We start from the raw sequence: 14504 nt of genomic DNA on the forward strand, positions 1-14504 counted from the left end.
TCATCGACATTGTGTGCTTCTTCCCAGTTCTGGAAAACTGTACAAATGACATCTATCCTGCTCCTGTGCTAGTTTATTCATAGCTGCATCATAGTTTTGTCACCTCTCTTCTAACTTGCTGATTTTTTCAGGTCTGTTTCTATGAGACTAGTGAGTTAACTTCAAAATTTGATGCTTGCCTGCCTCTACCTCACTCGTGCTGTGGATGTTTGTTCTGAAGTTTTAGTTCTGAAGTTCCTCCAGCTTCTCCTAAGTAAATCCTGGTTTTTCAAAGTCAGTGCTTCTTTGTAGACTTGCTCCTCGTTTCCTTCCTCATCTGACAACTCTGCCTGTACAGACAGGACTAGATGCACTCACGGCCTCCATTGTGGTTCCTTCAACTCCCTTCTTTATTCAGCAGTAAGTGAAGGGCATGCTACATTTTTTGTTTTCCCTTGGCTTTTCATTTCTCCTGGCCACGAAAGGTGTTCCTGGTGTCTCCACTCCTTGATTCCGAACTACTGGAGTTCTGGAGGGAACTGTGTGCTTTTTAGACTGGACAGGCTCTTTTATCTGTTTTTCATCCGCTTTTAAACTCGCGGCGCCCTTGTCCCCAGGGAAGAATAGTCCCCGGCACGCCTGGGCGGCGGCAGCGCGGGGCGAACGCGCTCCTCCTCCGGCTCTGCGGGGCTCCGGCCGCCTCGGGGCCCGGCGCCGGCAGGGCCATCCCCGCGCTCCGGGCACCGCATCCCCGCGCTCCGTGCCCCAGCGCGGCGGGACGCGGGGCATGCGGGCGGCTCCCGCACCTGCCGCGGTGCCCGCCTCGGGCACTCCGTGCGGCCGCTGCCGGCGGGAGTCCCGGAGAAGAGCTTGCCGTGCGGGTCTCGGTTGGGGCTGCCGGCGGCAGCCTGTTTCGGCCTTCGCAGATTGAGCTTTAGCTTAAGGACTGCGGGATGGGCCACGGGGCCGTGGGAAACCAGCTCGGGCATCTCTGCTGCCAGGAGCAGCGTGCGGCAGCTGCGTGTTGTTTCCATTCTCACCGGCTTCGGTGTTGGGCAGCTTTGGAAGGCGAGGGACTAAACGGCGAGCCGAAGGCTGTGGTTGCCTGTCTTTTTATTCTTGCTCAAAGAGCCGGCGTTTGCCAGTTCATCTGGGTTGTTTACACCTCTGGAGTTCTTTAATGAATCCTTCGTGTCTCCCACTGTAACTGTTTCAGGACAAGGAAATGTACCAAAGCCCCTGTCTTTGTTACTATGGAGGGTGGTTAGAAGTATGAATCTGTTTCCTTGGAAGTTTTTGATTTTTCCTGTCCTTGCAGGCTTTTCAGATGTCTTCCTTCAGAAGAACTGCACCTGGAGTACTATGGCAGCAAACAATATAATTGGGAAATGTGTAAGCAGTTTAAAAATGATGACTCACGGGGACAGTCTGTGGGATAAGACTTGTTACCAATCTTCAGGTGGCAACTCTTGACTTATCTCCCAACTCTAGGAGATGATCAGAATTCCAAAATATCCTTCAATTCCTGTACACCAAAGAGAATGCCAAAATTCTGCAGCTGGTCCATATGGTCTACCCTACCATCATCTTTTTGCCTGAGCTCTCTGGCTCAGAATGTCTGATAAGATACCACTCTTTATGTAAAGACATAAAAATTTGATATAAGGGCAACAGTGAGAGTATTTAAAGGAATCTTATATTAATAAAAAAAATCATCTTTTCAACTTGAAATGGAAGGAAAGCAAAATGCCTGTTGGATTAGTGAAGTTTCTTTTCTGATTCTAAATCTTTGTTTGTTGACAGACAATTTTTCTTTTTTTTTTTTTTTTAAAGTCTTCCCCAATAATAAAAATATGCAATTTTTCCTCTCTCTTTTCAGATAGATGCTGTTGAACTGTTAGCAGAACAGTGGGAAAATTTGCTACATCAGTTCAAAGCTTTAAATGCAGTAGCAAAAGCAGCTTTGGTAGGTGTTCACAAATGGCAGCATATCTGTGCTTGATGGTATTTTTTAATGAAGTAATTTACACAGATGTTTATTATGGCTAAAAAGACTTCTGAGATGTGGCAGTTGTGATGTGCAACCTGGGCTTATTCTCTGGACTCCTGGAATCAGTGAATCCCAGATGCTATTATAAACCCCTTCAGTTAACTGGGGAAAAACATGCATAGGGATGGTTCCATGTTAGCAAGGCAGCAGCTGGATCCCAGCTTTGGAACATTCTCATTGCAAGCCACATGAAAACAACCAGAGCTTAAGTCAGGGATCTGGATGTGTACATGACCAGGAAGAGGCCAATCCCCAGCACAGCTTTTTTTCCCATGTGCTGATGTTGACTCTTCCAAGAGAGGATCAGCAGACTGGACTGGAATTGCTCTCCAGGACTCCTTAGGATAAATGGAGTGTTTGGCCAATGTCAGGATTGAGGGATAGGTGGGAGAGAAGCTCTTTGGATACCATTTGAAGACAGAAGGAGTCATTGGTCCTGGGAAGGAGACAAACACTTCTGAATGGAGATGGTTTTTCAGCAGCAAATGCCTGAGTTCAAGCCCATATGAAATAATCAAGGAGGCAGAGGAAGTGGCTCTGTTTGAGTGCAGCCTGCATGAAGTGCAGGGAAGGTTGAGTAATGTGATCCCAGCCCTTGGTCTGTTCAGTGCTGAAGGTGGACAAGCAGGATTTGGGCTTTACCACAGACACAGATGTGCTGAGGACAGAGAGCTGAAGAGAGTGAGTCAAAGCTGTGCCCTAAATACAGTCCTGGAGCACAACCTGGAACAGTAAGAGATGAGAATGAGAGCTCCCAGAGGGGATCAGGTCATTGACTGACAGGCAAAAATCAATCCATTGTAACAGATTTGCATTTCTGGAGGGTTTTACAGAGAAGAGCAGGTATGGCCTTAGAGCACGTAAAGCAGTGCAAGAACGGGAAGTTGTGAGCAGTGATCACTGTCCAGCATGGTTGGAGTTGGGTTCAGTAGGACTGGGCAGCTCTGGTTTGTTTCAGCTAGTTACTGAGAGAGAGTTGCCTGCTTTGGAATCTCGTTTCCATGTATGTCTCTGGAAATTTTTCAGCTCTCTGCTTTCAAGGCCATGGGCACTCAAGCAGCACCTGCCTTTGGAATGGGAGGACAGCCAACCTCAGGCTTTGGGCTGTCAAGTAAGTTCCTGTTCTAAGAACCAAAACATTTACACATTTTCTGTAGTTTGCTGCTGCATCTTTGAAATACAGCAGGAGTTTAGTATCCCTGGAGTATGAATTCTAATATTTTTTGTCCATTCTCTGCTTGCAGGCTTTCCTGTGAGCAGCAGCAGCAGTACCAGTAGTTTCTCCTTTAAAGCCAGTTCCAGCCTCATCAGTTCCACATCATCTGGGAGCAGCCCTGCTGCTGGGAGCTCTTCTGCTGCTGCAAATCCTCCTGCATTTGGGACAGCATCCTCCCCTAGCACAGCCCAGTCCGTGGGCTTTGGCAGCGCGGCCGCTCCATCCGCAGCCTCCTTCTCCTTTAAAGCAGCTGCCACGGCTGCTGGCTTTGGGAGTTCTGCCTTCTCAGGCTTTGGCAGTGCTTCTGCTGGGAACTCTGCAGGCACCACTCCAGCAGCCTTTGGAGCCTTTGGTGCCACCGGAGCTCCTTCTGGCTTGCCCTCGAGCGGCGCTTTATTTGGACAGAGCAGCAGTGCCTCTGCACATCCTGTCACCTCAGCGTCTGCTGCAGCCACCAACTCCAGCCCTGCCTCAGAGAAGTTATTCACTCCCAAGAGCGAACTGTCAGCTGAAGAGTGGCAACAGTTTGAAGCAAAGGAGTTCACAATTGGAAAGATTCCTCTGAAGCCACCACCATTAGAACTTTTAAATGCTTTCGACCTTTTAAGTTTATTCTAAAATGTTGGTAATTTTTTTTTCCTTTCTCAATTCTCTTCTGCAGAAACAAATGCAGAAGTATAAACTTTTGAACCTTATTTTTGGGCAGGCTTTTTACATCTGAGAAATGAACTATTGAAACTAAAATAGAACACTTCCTTCTATATGCTGTCCTGTGAAATTATGTACAAAGACTATATGAAAAATATGGTGTCAAAAGAAAGAATGTTTCTATCAGATATTTAAAACCTACTCTTGTATCAATGTATTATCTCCAAATGTACAGTCCATGGGATGTAGGACTGGCCACAAAAGCTTTTTTCCCTATTGCCCACACAATTGGTATTGTAAATTTATTGGTGAGCCTTTACTGATAGTTAATACTGAATGTGTGCCTTTGCTGTCTATCTGAAATCTGTTGTTTTATTCCTCAGCTTTACTGAAACTAGATGATCTGTGAGGGATGCCTCTATAATTTCCTCCAGTTCCCTTCACTAATTTACATCTTAAGTTGTTTACATCTTTAAGTTGACCCTTCCTGTCCATAAATGGCACATGGATTCAGGTCAAAAGGAGGGGCCATTTCAGAGCCCACAACCCCTGCCAATCCTTGTCTTCTCTAATACCATTCTCTTCTCATCCACATTAAAAAGGGGTTCAGTATAGCCTACATATCCCACCAATTAGGGCTATGAGTCAGCATGGTAGTTTCCAAAAGCTGATACATTCCTTCAGGATTCTCTCATTATGAACCAACAGATCATTTCCAATTCAAAAAATCAGACATAGTACAAGGAACATGTCCAGGAAAAAATGGCTGATGCTTTGACCCCACTGCTTGTCTGTGCTCTATATTTTGAGTTGTATCCTCTTTATCCATCTCCACCCTGCTGTTTTAGAGGTGTGGAATGAAGGGAACTAACATTTGCACATAAAACCTCATCCCCTTTTCCAACATCCACTGTAAAATAATATTAATCTGCAATGACACATTTTCCCCATACTCCAATTGATAAAGTGGCCACTAGTGATGACAATATCTCTTCATTTTATCTTTAGTCACTGATTCTCCCCTAAACACTTCCCAGCTTTTGGGGATGCATCCTAGACACTACAGGGAAGAATTGTGGATTGGCATGTTCCCATCATGGTAATTTAATAACATTCAAGTTACACAATTCCTTTACCCTTAGGTCCAGACCTTCAGTAGTTACATGATCCTAGTCCCCCTGACTGGTTACAGTGATAAACATACACCATTTGAAAGAGGAACACTGGTACACCAACCAATCCAAGAATTCTATTCCCTTTTTTGCATTTACTTGAGTCTCTCTGTAGCATTACACCTTTGAGTTGCTCACCACCTTGAGACTGGAGAGGATTTGATGGGGTCCATGATCAGCTGGTCAGTATGTGCTGCAGTCCTGTCTCATCCAATTCTCCATTGCCAGAGGAAGCAAGATGGACTAGTCAAGGCTTTTGGCCATCCCACCTGGACACCCAGAACTCCCAAATATGGATTCTACTGGGTGCAAGAAACAGATTTGCACACAGAATAGAGTTCATAGAATATCCTGACTTGGAAGTAACCCACAAAGATCATCAGTCCAACTCCTGGCCTTGCACAGGACCATCCCCAAGAGTCACACCATGTGCCTGAGCTCTGTCAAGTTGGTGCTGTGATGATTTCCCTGGGGAGCTTTCTCCAGTGCCCAACCAGCCTCCGGGTGAAGAACCTTTTTCTAATACCCAACCTATACCTCCCAAACACAACTTCAGGCCATTCCCTCAGGTCCTGTCACTGGTCAGCGGATAGGAAAGATCAGTGCCTGCCCCTCTACTTCCTGAGAAGTTGTAGACTGCAACTCAGTCTCATCTCCAGGCTGAACAGACCAAGTGCCCTCAGATGCACCTCACAGATTTTCTCCTCAAGCTCCTGAAGCTTGATCTTCATTGCCCTCCTTTGGATGCTCTCTACCAGCTTTATGTCCTTCCAGTACAGAGCCAAGCGGGACAATCCCTTCCTTGCCTGGCTGGTGATGCTGTACCTGATACACAGAGATCTTTGTTACATGGCTGTGCACATGGGTGCTGGGTAGTGAATCCCTAAATGCAGCACAGCCTCTGTGTGCCAGCCACCCACTTTTATACACTTCAAACAGCAACAACTCAACATCTCCAAGCTATGCTGTACCTACAGTGAGAGGACTAGAGAAAATGGCCTTAACCTGAAATGGGGGAGATTCAGGTTAGATAATAAACATTTTTTCACTGTTAGGGTGTTCAGGCATTGGAATAGATTGCCCAGGGAGGTGGTGGAGTCACTGTTGAATATGTGGTACAATTTTCCTAAGAAAGGATGTTTGATCTTTATATACTTTCAAGCCTAATCAACAAGAAGGGAGATTTAATCCCTGAAAGAGATAGCAGCTGGCAAGCTCTAAATGATGCTCATGTGTTAGAAAGACAAATTACTTGTAGGTAGAATTGCCTTGTTAGGGTTCAGGACTGAACATGTTTCAGTGATCTCAGACCTGGGTGAGGTTAACAAAGCTTGGGAAGAAGGAGTTACCTTCCTGATAGTGGACACAAAGAATGCAGAATTTACATGCCACAAGAATATTTGTCAGAACCCCCAAGATAAGGAAGAAAATAAAAAAAAAACAACTCAGCAACTGTGCTGAAACCAGCTCTGACTGGGTAAAGGGTAATTCCAGCAGGGGGATCTGCGACCACTGGCTCATGGACCACCAACCCAAAAAACCCATGGGCCCACAAGAACAGAAAGACTGAGTGTGTGGACTAATTGACATGAGAAGTGAGAGAATAATTAACCAATAGAAGATAGAATACGAATTAGTAAGAGAACTGTGTAATTTGTAGCCAATGAATGCTAATTCCTTTGTTTCCTAAAATGTATAAATAGAAAAAAGTTTTGATAGTTGGTGTGCTTGATTTGTGGAATTCCATCTAGCACCCGGGCTTGTGCAACTCTGAAATAAAAAGTCTTTCAAATGCGTAATTATTGGCTTAACACTGGGTAAGTAATCAAATTTTGGCAAACATCACCATACCTGGGGGTGTTTAAGAGGCACCTGGATCTGCTGGGTGATGTGGTTCAGTGTATTACAGTGGTAGGGATGGGTTGGTGGTTGGACTGGAGGATCCTAAAGGTCTCTTCCGACCCTGCTGATTCTGTAGCCATGAGCTATACATCCCTTGGTCTCCCCGTAAAGACACAGCACAGAAGCGTTTTACCGCGGAGGCTGTGTGGAGAAGAACTTATGTGGGACAGGGGCGGTCACAGCCGAGGGGCGGCTATTTTACTGTGTCCGTGACTGCAGGTTTGCACGGCACAAATCAAATCCGTATTTGGCTTTATCAGCAGCTTGTTACTGCGCTGTCCCTAGCTTGGACGGGACGCGCGTGCCGGCCCATTCCCACCTCCCGCCGGCCCCGCCCGGGGCCGAGCCCAGCCCGGCGCGCGCCCGTCGCGTCAGAGCCGCGCGACGGCGGGGCGGCCATGGGCGTCTGCCAGTTCTTCCTGCGCGGCTACTGCCGCTTCGGGGACCGCTGCTGGAACGAGCACCCCCGCGGCGCCGCGGGCCGCCCCGGGCCGCCCCCGGCCCACGGTACCCGCTCCGCGCCGGGACGGGGCGGGAGGGCGGGCTGGAGGCGGGGCTGCCCGTCCCGGGCGCTCCGTGCGGCCGCTGCCGGCGGGAGCTCCGGAGCAGAGCGGGCCGGGCGGGTGTGGGCGGCTGCCTCTGGCTCGGCACTCGCCGAGCTGAGCTCTGACAAAGGGCCTGGAGCACAGGTCCTGTGAGGAGCGGCCGAGGGTGCTGGGGCTGTTTAGCCTGGAGAAAAGGAGACTCGGGGGCGGCTTAGCGCTTTCTACAAGTGCCTGAAAGGAGGCTGTGGGCAGGGAGAGGTCGGTCTCTTCTTCCAGGCAACCAGGAGACACAGCCGTAAGCTGCAGCACGGGAGGTTTGGGTTGGGCATTCACAGAAAGGGTGACGAAACATTGGAATGGACTGCTCAGGGCAGTGGTGCTGTCACTGTCCCTGGAGGTGACTGGGTGTGGCACTTGTGCCATGGTCTAGTTGACAAGGTGCTGTTTGGTCATAGGTTGAACGCGATGGTCTCAGAGCTCTTTTCCAACTTAATTGATCTGGTGACTTTGTGGCTGCTGGATGTGTCGCAAAGCAGTGGGAGAACGGCTTGGAAAACTGTTCTCATGAGCAGCAAGCAAGTTTCCAGCAGCTGTGTGTTGTACCCAGTGAAGGCTGTTTCCATTCTCATCTGCGCTGGGTGTTTGGGAGCTTTGGGAGGAAAGGGGCACAACAGAGAGCTGAGGGCTGCAGTGATGGCATGGCAGGAACTCACTACAGCCACTTGTCTTATTCCTGCTGGAAGGAGGGTCAGGGTTTGCCTGTAACAATACACAGAGGTGTGTCCGAGGTGTCCAAATGAAACTCAGGAGCTCCCTGTGCTGGAGCAGAGCCCCTGCTGTAGCTATGGAGGCAGGAGCTCCTAACATAAACTTATGGTGCGTCCAATTTAATCTTTTTCTGCTGGGTAGTTACTTCATGAAACAACCTAGGAAAACTGAGCCAGTGTCTTTCTGCAGTGCCTCGAGTTGTTGTTGGCACGGTGATGTAGTTGAAGGTGTCTCTGCTCATTAAGGCATGGGGGAGATCGAACTAGTTGACTTTTAAAGGAGCTTTCCAACCCAAACTGTTCCGTTTGAGAAGCAGGACTTGAGAACTACCCTGGGTAACTCACTAGTTAAGCTGACTTAATAATGAGGTTAACTTATTAGGAAAAAACTGTGTTTTAATTTCAAACTGTTTATTGTCACTGTAAGACTAGTTATACTTACAGTTTTTGCTGATGTTGATTCATATCTTAATGATTTAAAATGTCTGTTGTTTGCTTTTTTGTTTGTTTAACTGGCAGTTACTAGCGGAAGAGGAGGAGGAGGATGGGGTACCTCTAACCAGAGATACAGTAATGTTATCCAGCCGTCTTCCTTCAAGTCTGATACATGGGGTGGCAGCAGAGATCACGGAAGAGGTTTCTTTGGCTCCTCTGACTTTGGATCCTCAGGAGGCAGCAGCAGAAATGCAGACTTTTCACAGAACAGGTTCTCTGCCTTAGCCAACAGTCAGAGTGTTCCTGATGGCTCTAAAGATGAAGAGGAGAGACTTCTGTAAGTTACAGTCCTGTCTTACTGGAAGCATTTAGAATGAGCAGGTTGAAAGCTCACTGACTTCCTAGAGATAATGCAGAGGACAGGATTCTCTTTTTTTGAGATTTGGGAGTAGAGAGCTGATAAATGGGAAGAAACAGAGAACATCACTTCATTTGGTTCTCTGGAATGATGCTGGCATGGGGAGGAAGTGATCCTTGTTTGGCACCTGGGCTGGGCAGACAGTCAACTGTGATATTAATAAGATGGTGTGGTATTTAAGTTTTGATCAGGAGGATAAGGAAAGAAACAGATTTCAGTGCTTGAAAATAAGAAATCAGAGCCCCTTTAAGAAAATTAATTATTTTACTTGGTTTTTTGTCCCGTAAGACAATGAATCTTTCTGCCAACAGCAAAACTACTGGTTTCACAGAGGTGTATGTTACAGTTACAAGTGGCCAGCAGCTTGCAGGGCAGGTGCTGAGAAGCAACAGATTTCCCAAAGAAGCAAGGTTTTGGAAACACTCTCCATTACTTTTTTTAAGATTACATTAAGAAAACACTTGGTTTTCATGGTAGCAGGTTTTTGACTCTAAATTTGGATTCAAACCAATTGTTTGAATTGGCTGTTACCGGCGTTTTTGGTTTGACCAAGCAATTTCACCTTCATCTGTGATTTTGTTTTGTTTGTTAGTGAATGTGTAGTGAAAGACATGGAAATTTGGGAATCTTCGGGACAGTGGATATTTTCATGTTACTCACCAATGAAAGAGAAACCAAATGTTTCAGGTAGGTAATGTTTTCAGTGTTGTGTATTGCTGCTGTTGAGGATGTTTCTGTGACTTGCAACATTGTTGTACCTCTGAGCAACCATTTACAAGGTGGTGATTTGCCTTGTGATACAACAGAAAGGAATATCAGTGGAAGGCAGATTCAGTTTGGACATTCACACCTCTGACACTCTGTAATGAATCTTTTTTTTTGTCTCTGACTATAGCTCTCTTAAGAGAGTCAATGTATCAAGATCCATGTCCTCTTAACTGTAGAGGGCAGTTGGAAGTATCAGTCTGTTTTCTTGGAGGTTTTTGACTCTTCCTGTCCTTGCAGGCTTTTCAGATGTCTCACCAGAAGAGCTGCGACTAGAGTATTATGACAGCAGAGCAAACAATATCATTGGGAATTATGTAAGTATTTTTAAAATGTTGGCTGGTGTGGACACTCTTGAGGAAGGACTTGTTACTGTTCTTCAGGTGGCAACTCTTGATTCATTTATCTCCAACACTAGGAAATTATCAGAATGCCAAAATATTTTTCAATTTCTGTGCATCAAAGCGAATGCAAAAATATCTGCTAGACACTCCTTGACTGAATCTTGTCCCTGCTCCTGAGTGTTATTTGTAGAAGTTACTTGAATCCTGTCTCAGAAGTTTAATGCCTTATACACTATTAGGCAATTTGATTGTTATAGGTGGTTATTTGGTGCTTTAAGTAGAATTTGAACTTGTTCTTTTACATACCTTTGTTGCAGGAAATTAATGATGAAAATAGCAGATACTTATTTTCTAGAAACAGATATGTGTATGCTCATTTGGAATTAAGGCATATGTTTTATCTAAAACATCTCTCAGTGTGTATATATCATTCCTTCCTTCTAGTCCTGTCAATACCAAGGAAGCTAACAGAGTTTAGTGTTGTGCCAAGAAAGAAATTAGGCTGTTGGACAGATGCAAGTACAGATTAATTCAAACTACATTGCACTCTTTCCTCTTCTTGGTTCTGTGTTACAGAAGGAATTGCTCTTGTCACCACTCTTGCTTCATAGGTTTAGATTTACCCGAATTGCATTTTTAGAGACAGGAGACACAAAATATTTTTTTAAATTTCAATTAAAATAATAAACAAAAATAATAATAAATTACAAATAATAAACAATCTGCTCTCCATAGCTATTTAAATAAACAATAAATAAATATATCATGATCTCATCAAAGCAGTAAATGCAAGTTTTCCTAACTCTCAGTGTATAGATGGTAACTGTATGATACACTTCTCTTACAAGATGTTTAAGTACAGCATGTCTTTTCCATGTTTCTATTCTTAAACTGGGTCAAAATCTGAATTTTCCAGTTTCTTGTACAGGAGCAGATACCAAGCAACATGATCTTCCAGCATGTGACTAGACACAAAAGAATTATTGATGTTTGTGGCGTAAGACTCTTTTGAAAAATGAAGGAATTTGTCTACAAAAAGATTACTCATTCACTTTTTGCAGGCATTTGTGTCACTAAGTGTTTTACTTGTTTAGGTTTTAGGGAAAATTCAAATAGGCCAGGCATCAAATTAGGTGTGTTGCTAAATATAAGTATAAATATAGGAAATTCAGGTTTGAAATTCCTGAAAGATTGTTTGAATACTTTTTAGGTTTTTGCTTAATACTAAATCACAGTTTTCAAGACACAGATACTATTTATTGCTGTACTGTTCTGTGCAGTTATCTGATGGATCACACTAAGGGGTTGATTTAAATTAAGGAAATTAATTTCATCAAAAGTAACTATTTTAGGATGATACAATTGAACTGTTCTGAATTACAGTGTTTTGAAAGTGGGTGGGTTTTTTTCTGAAAACGAGGAAGAAGCTAAGGTAAATCTTAGGACTTCAGCTTAGTGAGTGAGTGCATAAGTGGAAAGGCCAGACTGAAGAGTCTGTTCTCATATATATAAAACTTACATCTCTTGTTTTGTGTCATTTTTTTCCCCAAGCATCTAATTCAGAAAAAAATAGAATTTGTATTTGAAAAGCCCCAGAAATTGTTTGAGCATTACTCTGATGTAAAGTAAAAGGGTTGATTTAAGGACAATAGTAAGAGAGTTTAAAGGAATTCTCTGTTAAAAACAAAGACATCCGCTCCTCACGTTGAAGGAAAGAAAATATTTTATTGGGTTAATGAAATTGCTTTTCTAATTCTAGATATCTTTTTTTTCCCTTCAGTTGCCAGATGACTTTTTTAAGTCTTCAGTAATAAAACCATGCTTTTATTTACCTCTTTTCAGATAGATGCTGTCCAAAAGTTAGCACTACAATGGAAAAATCGGTTACTTCAGTTGAAAGCTTTAAATACATCAACTAAAGCATCTTTGGTAAGTGTTCACATATGGCAACATGTCTCTGTGCTTGATGTCATTTTTTAATGAAGTCATTTACACAGATGTTTATTATGGCTAAAAAGACTTCTGAGATGTGGCAATTGTGATGTGCAACCTGGGCTTATTCTCTGGACTCCTGGAATCAGTGAATCCCAGATACTATTATAAACCTTTTCAGTTAACTGGGGAAAAACATGCATAGGGATGGTTCCATGTTAGCAAGGCAGCAGCTGGATCCCAGCTTTGGAACACTCATTGCAAGCCACATGAAAACAACCAGAGCTTAAGTCAGGGATCTGGATGTGTACATGACCAGGAAGAGGCCAATCCCCAGCACAGCTTTTTTTCCCATGTGCTGATGTTGACTCTTCCAAGAGAGGATCAGCAGACTGGACTGGAATTGCTCTCCAGGACTCCTTAGGATAAATGGAGCATTTGGCCAAAGTCAGGATTGAGGGATAGGTGGGAGAGAAGCCCTTTGCATACCGTTTGAAGACAGAAGGAGTCATTGGTCCTGGGAAGGAGACAAACACTTCTGAATGGAGATGATTTTTTAGCAGCAAATGCCTGAGTTCAAGCCCATATGAAATAATCAAGGAGGCAGAGGAAGTGGCTCTGTTTGAGTGCAGCCTGCATGAAGTGCAGGGAAGGTTGAGTAATGTGATCCCAGCCCTTGGTCTGTTCAGTGCTGAAGGTGGACAAGCAGGATTTGGGCTTTACCACAGACACAGATGTGCTGAGGACAGAGAGCTGAAGAGGGTGAGTCAAAGCTGTGCCCTAAATACAGTCCTGGAGCACAACCTGGAACAGTAAGAGATGAGAATGAGAGCTCCCAGAGGGGATCAGGTCATTGACTGACAGGCAAAAATCAATCCATTGTAACAGATTTGCATTTCTAGAGGGTTTTACAGAGAAGAGCAGGTATGGCCTTAGAGTACGTAAAGCACTGCAAGAACGGGAAGTTGTGAGCAGTGATCACTGTCCAGCATGGTTGGAGTTGGGTTCAGTAGGACTGGGCAGCTCTGGTTTGTTTCAGCTAGTTACTGAGAGAGAGTTGCCTGTTTTGGAATCTCATTTCCATGTATGTCTCTGGAATTTTTTCAGCTCTCTGCTTTCAAGGCCATGGGCACTCAAGCAGCACCTGCCTTTGGAATGGGAGGACAGCAAACCTCAGGCTTTGGGCTGTCAAGTAAGTTCCTGTTCTAAGAACCAAAACATTTACACATTTTCTGTAGTTTGCTGCTGCATCTTTGAAATACAGCAGGAGTTTAGCATCCCTGGGGATATGAATGCTAATATTTTTTGTCCATTCTCTGCTTGCAGGCTTTCCTGTGAGCAGTAGCAGCAGCAGTACCAGTGCCAGCAGTTTCTCCTTTAAAGCCAGTTCCAGCCTCATCAGTTCCACATCATCTGGGAGCAGCCCTGCTGCTGGGAGCTCTTCTGCTGCTGCAAATCCTCCTGCATTTGGGACAGCATCCTCCCCTAGCACAGCCCAGTCCGTGGGCTTTGGCAGCGCGGCCGCTCCATCCGCAGCCTCCTTCTCCTTTAAAGCAGCTGCCACGGCTGCTGGCTTTGGGAGTTCTGCCTTCTCAGGCTTTGGCAGTGCTTCTGCTGGGAACTCTGCAGGCACCACTCCAGCAGCCTTTGGAGCCTTTGGTGCCACCGGAGCTCCTTCTGGCTCGCCCTCGAGCGGTGCTTTATTTGGACAGAGCAGCAGTGCCTCTGCACATCCTGTCACCTCAGCGTCTGCTGCAGTCACCAACTCCAGCCCTGCCTCAGAGAAGTTATTCACTCCCAAGAGCGAACTGTCAGCTGAAGAGTGGCAACAGTTTGAAGCAAAGGAGTTCACAATTGGAAAGATACCTCTGAAGCCACCACCATTAGAACTTCTAAATGCTTTCGACCTTTTAAGTTTATTCAGAAGTAACATGTTTTGAAATTTAATAAAATGCTACTTGTAACTTTTGTTTCATCTCTCAAGTCTCCTGCAGGAATAAAATTATAAGTATAAACATGTGGACTTTGTATTTTATAATTTCTTGGTTATTTTGGGACAGGCTTTTTACATCTGAACTGAACTGTTGAAAATAAAATGGAATATTTCCTTCTAATTTTTGTCCTGTGATATTCTGGGGCAACGCTGTTTATAAAATGGTTGTGTCAAAAGAAACAGTGCTTCAGTCAAGTATTCACAACCTAATGTGAATGGAACCCTAGAAAGACACCTGCAGTACCAATGCTTGTTGTTGGACAGCCTTTTCTTATGCCTCTTCAGAGGTTTGTGCAGTGTTGGAGGACTGTGTTAAGAGAAATGGATGGCTCCTGTGT

General features: G+C 44.8%; 2 protein-coding genes across 2 annotated transcripts; both read left to right on the forward strand.

Moving 5' to 3' along the window:
* The first annotated feature begins 23 nt into the window (after positions 1 to 23).
* LOC132326533 (nucleoporin NUP42-like) lies at positions 24 to 5501 on the forward strand. Its single transcript, XM_059844877.1, has 5 exons — positions 24 to 399; positions 1298 to 1371; positions 1859 to 1945; positions 3056 to 3140; positions 3274 to 5501. Exons 1-5 carry the CDS (start codon positions 348 to 350, stop codon positions 3861 to 3863), a joined length of 888 nt encoding a protein of 295 aa, XP_059700860.1. The 5' UTR covers positions 24 to 347; the 3' UTR covers positions 3864 to 5501.
* A 1837-nt stretch (positions 5502 to 7338) lies between these two features.
* LOC132326541 (nucleoporin NUP42-like) lies at positions 7339 to 14287 on the forward strand. Its single transcript, XM_059844890.1, has 7 exons — positions 7339 to 7474; positions 8799 to 9051; positions 9725 to 9819; positions 10138 to 10214; positions 12084 to 12170; positions 13281 to 13365; positions 13500 to 14287. Exons 1-7 carry the CDS (start codon positions 7366 to 7368, stop codon positions 14111 to 14113), a joined length of 1320 nt encoding a protein of 439 aa, XP_059700873.1. The 5' UTR covers positions 7339 to 7365; the 3' UTR covers positions 14114 to 14287.
* Positions 14288 to 14504: the final 217 nt, after the last annotated feature.

Source organism: Haemorhous mexicanus, chromosome 1 (genome assembly GCF_027477595.1).
Source record: "Haemorhous mexicanus isolate bHaeMex1 chromosome 1, bHaeMex1.pri, whole genome shotgun sequence".
NCBI lineage: Eukaryota > Metazoa > Chordata > Aves > Passeriformes > Fringillidae > Haemorhous > Haemorhous mexicanus.